Here is a 6,000-nt window from a genome sequence, read left to right on the forward strand (position 1 = left end):
ATATATATATATATATATATATATATATATCTACTCACTCCATTGGGCAGAGTCCAGGTAAAGTGGGCTGCGACTGGAATTTGTTATCCAAAATTTGGCAGAAAAGTTTCATGTCATAGCCCACCACTGGAAAAGTATTCTTGGCGATGTTCAACCTTGGCGGTTTCAGAGGTCCTTTAACTGAAACATTTGAGACAGAATGAAGCCAGTGGACACATTATACAGACATTGAAAGTACCAGATTATCTTTCTGCTGATCGCTATATCCAATATTTCAAAGTGGGATTATCACATTTACAGAGTTTGATTCATTTATCTGGACAGGTATCACTCATAATTTCAATTATGCCTACAGTTATCATAGTAGTGCGAAACCTGTACACATACAGACTCATACATGCGCGCGCGCGCACACACACACATGCACATATCTATATATGTATACACACATGCAAATATGAAAGTATATATAGTTGAGGTCATACAAACGTATGATGTAGTGTTGTTTAAGTGAAGAGGCTCCACCTTCCATTGCAAGATTTGAAGCGTTATTCAGGATGCACTCAATGTAAAGCCGGAAATTTCACTTTTCATCTTTCTCTCTTCCTCGAGTTTTGTTTTATCCGTTTATACAATATGAGAAAAACGTACCTTTTTTTTTGGCCAAGTTATTAGGATTTTTTTTCATGATTACATGAAAAGTGACATTTCGTTCTGCTCGTTTACAGATTAACACAGAGATCAAAATGAGGAAGGACACTGAAAGTTTTGCCACACTTAAGCTTGCTTTGGTTTCACACGACATTGGTCTGCATTGTCGCATATAAAATGTCAAAATTAATTACTGTTGCTTCAAATTTTATTTAGAAAAATCTTTATTAAGATATCACTATTCCATCACTATTCAGATTTATTATCACACACACACACACACACACACACACACACACTCGGGCGCGCGAGCACAAGGTAGAGAGAGAGAGAGAGAGAGAGAGAGAGAGAGAGAGAGAGAGAGAGAGAGAGAGAGAGAGAGAGACATTCAAGAATGAAGGCCGTACCTTCCACTTCAATACTCTTGTTGCCGTTCTTATAGATATAACCGCTAAAAATATAACACTTATATTGTCCCTTGCTGTCCTCCGTCAGGTTTCTGAGCTCATAGCCCGCCCTCGGATCCTCCAAAGGACCTCTGTGTATCTCCTTCATATGATGAAAAGGGGTGACATAAAAAAGCTGAGGTTATTGGCTGGGATTGGAAGGTTTAGCTGAAGGTTATAAGCTTCAGGATTAAAAATTTATGGTCAAACGCTAAAATATTTGAAATGAGTGGTAAAAACTTGCATGCTGAAGAGCTCAAATTTAATCTTCCAGTTTCAAGAAACACCTTGACACTGGAGGTTAAAAGCCTAGTCACAGGTTACAATGTAAAATATTTAATTAAACTGAAGTCTTGACATTAAAGGTGAAACTGTAAGATTTAAATTGTAAACGTTAATAGTTAAAGGCTAAAATGTTTCAGTCTGCAAGATAAGAATAAATGGATGAGATGTCAAGAGTTACAGAGTGAGAGTTGATGTTAACGAGAAAAAGGTGGGGCTAGTAGTGGCTCTCAAGGGAAAAGTTTAAGTACTATTAAAGGATGATGTTATGGTTAAAAGGTGGAAATTAAATACTGAAACATGGTAAATGTTGAAACTGAAGTATGAGAGTCACAGGTTAAATATATTCATCAGTTAAGGGCTGTATAATATACACTATAAATCAACGGGCAAAATTGCGAGTTACGCCTCAGTTATTAAAGTTTAAATGTTATAATTCATGGACCTAGGTTATATTAAGGTCATAATTCATAGGTTAAGGATTACGTCTGTGGTTAGATGTTGTAGGTTGTAAGATAGAGGTTATAATTCATAACTTCAGTGTTACTGAGTGTAGAGCACCACTTTAAAAGTTATACTTTGTAAATCATAGGTTGAATTTTAAGTTGCATTTTTAGTTAATAAAGTAAAGTTGTCTTCTTTTTCAAAATTTTATTAGCATAATCTTCTGCAGCTTAAAACACAGATTATACCTATTAACTTGAAAGTTAAAACCTTGAAGTTTTTGGTTTGAGTTGCAGGTTAAAATTCGTTGTTGAAATTCAAGTAGGCGGATATGGCTATATATTAAATCTAAATAATACAAGATGCAAATGTAGTCTCTAGGCTAAAATTGGCGTTGTCAGGTTACGTCTTACTTATTCAGTGATTAACGAAAGTCTGTTGTTACTGATATAACGAAGGTTGCAGATAAAACATCGAAAAACGTAGGTTGTCTGTTACGAAGTACAGATGAATTAATTCCTTACCTTGCCACCATGTTCAACAACAACTGTAAGATTGGGCTGGGTGGGTCTACAGTCCAGTACTACTTGGCCACCGACATGCCCTGTTTCCTTATGGTTTTGACACGGACCTAAATCAGGTTCGGCAAAGTCTTCTTCATCAGCTGTAGAGAAAAGCAGCTTAACTTGAAAGATTTGTTATTGATGCTGAGGTTTTAAATTCTTAAATGAGAACAGCACTGAGAGTGACATTTTATATCTGCCATTGTCGAATAACATTCTATGAAAATGAACTCTTGGAATGTGGTAGAGACTCGTAAATTAAACAAGTTATATTTCTATGGCAGTGGAATTTTTCATCAAAACAATCGACTTTCATAAGTTTGTGTTGAAGGAAGAAGCGCTGTCACTTACAAAAAAGGTAGACATAAGTACTGGCAGATGCCCCGGGGTCACTCAGGCTAGTGTTCTCATAATGGCAGTGGTAATGGCCCTGACTGTTAATGCCACTTAGCTGAAATATAACAGGCGTAACATCATTTAGAAGTTATGTTAAAATAGAGCCATAGTCACTCTTTGTACTGTACAAAATTCAGTATATATAAAAAACTTGCTGCCTTCAAAGTCATAAGCTTGTTGCCTTCACTGTTGTATATCAAACATATATGTCTTGGATTCTTCTTATACCTCCAGTTTGGATTGATATTTGTCATCTGTCTTCAAAGTCCGGGGTTGGTTTCTCATTTCCTGAAATAAAGATGATCAGATGAGGAATGCATTAAAAAAAACTTGCTTGGGTAATAAAAAATTAAACACATGTTCGAGTTAGTTTACAGAAAGAAAGCATTTTTTTATAAGAGAAACACTTTACACATGAAATTCATATCAGTGGTATGAAAATATGTATGCCCACTGGGGAAAACTTGGAGAGAAGTCTTGGTTGTGACAAAATTAATGGCGAAAGGGTGTAAGGAGGTGGGGGTGTCAGCTTTGTCAAGGAGAGTACAGATAGTGCCTTAGGCATGAAAAGAGTAGGTATATAAAAAGAGAGGAGATTGTTCAATTGGTCCCCTGTCCAGTTTAGGTCTGCTGGAAACAAGAAGATAAACGAGGGAAGAATATATATGAATGGGGGAAAAAGGAAGCAGGAAGAGAATTCCAGAGGTGTGGGGCGAAAGGAAAGCAGCAGTCAGTAAACCTGGCAATCCAAATATTGTTGACACAAAAAATAAAAGTGGCAGTTGAAGGCATGACATGTTTCGTGGGGTTAACTGACTCTCTTGTAAAGTTCGGTGAAATTTAGACATCGAGTAAATAAATAAATACAAACTCAGTAAAATACAAAAGCGATTCACAAGTGAACATTGTGTAACGTAGAACTAAGCCAGTGATGTTAAGAAAGTTTGTTATTAAAAGTCAAGATTCGTTTTCCACGTTATTTGGTAGTGGTTGGTGATGGCAGGAACACGGCAAGTTTCAGTTTTCTGCGATGTTTTGCATCTGTTTAGGTCACTAGCCTTCTTTTCCTCCCTAGCATTCTTAAACACATGATCTCTGGGTCCTATGTCATGAAAAGAAAAACTGCTGTTTAAAATTTCCCAGTTCAACTTGGCCAATATATAGCCCTGTATTCAGCGCAAATGCAACACTTGCGCGCACCCTAATGGGGAGAGACTTACAACTTGGCAGTCCTGGTATTTGTATGTCCAGACGAGAGGTTCGTCTCCCACGCAAGTCAGTGTTACAGTTCCATTTGCCAGAAGTTGTTCCCCTTCTAGGATCCTTGGGGGCTTGGCATCCTGCTGACTGCATACCGCTAAAATGAAAAGGAGTTTTTAAAGAGTTGGTAACATCACTTCTCGATGCACTGTAACTAAACTATAAGGAAAGGTTGTTACGCCGCCACAGTGCAAAGCGAAAGTTATACAAGGCGCAGTCTAGCTGTCCCAATTAGGAAAATGCTTCAAACAGATATCTAGATGAATGACATACATAGTAGGTCCTTTATGGGTTGTGCTGATCCTTGCTTGTTGTGAGCTCGTTTTATTATAAAATAAAAGGGAAGGAATTGTGCATCTAGGTCTTACCTGTAAAACTTAACCCGAGAAGCAAAATGTAGACTTTCACTTCACGCATTCTGGAGATAGAATCCTTTCATCACCATGTAAAAGTTTTGATGGAAACCCTGTAAAAGAAAGCAACAATTGCGTAGATGAGTAATTTAGTCCCCAGAGCATTTTGAAATTGTCCTCAAGTTGAAAACGAGTAGCTACTGCTACACGTTACTCCGGGGTTCATTTCAACTATATCACAAGTTTTGAATGTCAAGATAGTTGTTATTTTTTGCATCTCCTCAGCTTTTCTTATTAAGTCTTGTAAAGAAATGGCCTGCAACTAGAAGTGTTGAGAATAGACCTACTGCTCTCTTCTACAGTTAGGCTACACCTTTTTTAGATATGTATCAATTCATCCAGTCACACATGTATCCGCCCTCCTTACACAAATGTGACGATGAAAATGTCCCTCCTTTCTTCTTAGAAAAACTATAAAAACAACCTAAGAATTAGCAGGTTCCATGAGTCTTCTGTGTAGTTGTGCAGGACGGCTGATATTGTGGAAGTGTTCTGCACAACTGGTTCAGCTACAATTCAGCCAATGAAGTATGAATATAGCAGTGACCGCTCTTGTTGGCTTTTCATCTGGTGCCTCCGCAGTTGGTGCAGATTTCCTCGGTTTTTACAGCATGGGAGAGTTGAGAGTGAACGTGACCAAGAGTTATGTTATGTTGTGCTGAGGTTCTCGAAAACAACAGCTTCAGATAAATAAAGACTATTAGATGTTAGTTCGAAGTCGGACCTGAAAATGAAGAAAGACTGTGGGAAAAACAGAAGAAATAAGTAATAACAGTTTGTCTCACTTTCCCTCATTGCTATGGAGTAATTAAGGCGAAGAGAGATATAGATGCGGTAACACAATGACATCTGTCCATTAGAGTTTGTTTTTCTTATTTTTCCTGAGAAAGAAGTGCATGTGTCCACAGTTGTTATTTAAAATATGAGACTTCGAACTAGCAGCAGGCCTAAAGGCACTACCTACCATTATTGCTCCTCAGGATTCTGACGGTCATTTAGACGTGATAACAACGCAAACTGGGACGTTTGTGACTTCATAGCCACAGCCAGGGGTTCAGCATAATCTGCATTATGAGAATTTTTGTTTAGGGAGGCTTACTTTCGTCGAGGAATGAATTGCATGATCCAAGGGGTGGGATCCTAACGAGTTTACCTTAATACTAACGATAACTGGTATTCGGGTAATGATCTACGTCTTGAGAGGTTAGGCAAAATCGGGAATTGGGCACGATGTCCCAAGATTAGTTCTTAAAATTTTATTCTTTTCCTCAAAAAAATCAGCATCCTCTCTCGCTCTCCCTAGTGAATTGTAGGAGTACCGCAAGGCGATTATTACTACATCTTGAGTTGAAGTGATCGCTGAACCATCCTCACTGCATTTGGAATAAAGCGATAGTGACGGATATCGTCATTATTCGAGAGCAAAAGCTGTCCAAACTATACTTCAGAGAAAATAGAGGTCATTAGCATAACCTTATCAAAGCTGAAGATTTTTTAATGTTAATTAATGCAAATATCAACGGTAACTAACTTGTCGACCATTTA

The 6,000-nt window shown here is 37.8% G+C and overlaps 2 protein-coding genes across 3 annotated transcripts in view; one reads left to right on the forward strand and one right to left on the reverse strand.

Annotated features, from left to right (window-relative positions):
* Nucleotides 1-6,000, forward strand: part of LOC136853712 (vascular endothelial growth factor receptor kdr-like) — an 80,527-nt gene that overhangs the window by 29,119 nt on the left and 45,408 nt on the right. The gene's annotated exons all lie outside the window — the stretch shown is intronic.
* The window catches only part of LOC136853334 (uncharacterized), a 13,521-nt gene continuing 7,555 nt past the window's right edge, over nucleotides 35-6,000 (reverse strand). Inside the window, exons 2-8 of the mRNA XM_067128696.1 lie at nucleotides 4,411-4,508; nucleotides 4,003-4,139; nucleotides 3,011-3,070; nucleotides 2,738-2,837; nucleotides 2,348-2,487; nucleotides 1,038-1,200; nucleotides 35-180 (exon numbers count right to left, since the gene is read on the reverse strand). Coding sequence (XP_066984797.1) covers nucleotides 35-180; nucleotides 1,038-1,200; nucleotides 2,348-2,487; nucleotides 2,738-2,837; nucleotides 3,011-3,070; nucleotides 4,003-4,139; nucleotides 4,411-4,459 — 795 coding nt within the window. The 5' untranslated portion in view covers nucleotides 4,460-4,508. The remainder of the gene's footprint in view (nucleotides 181-1,037; nucleotides 1,201-2,347; nucleotides 2,488-2,737; nucleotides 2,838-3,010; nucleotides 3,071-4,002; nucleotides 4,140-4,410; nucleotides 4,509-6,000) is intronic.

Source organism: Macrobrachium rosenbergii, chromosome 27 (genome assembly GCF_040412425.1).
Source record: "Macrobrachium rosenbergii isolate ZJJX-2024 chromosome 27, ASM4041242v1, whole genome shotgun sequence".
Lineage (NCBI taxonomy): Eukaryota > Metazoa > Arthropoda > Malacostraca > Decapoda > Palaemonidae > Macrobrachium > Macrobrachium rosenbergii.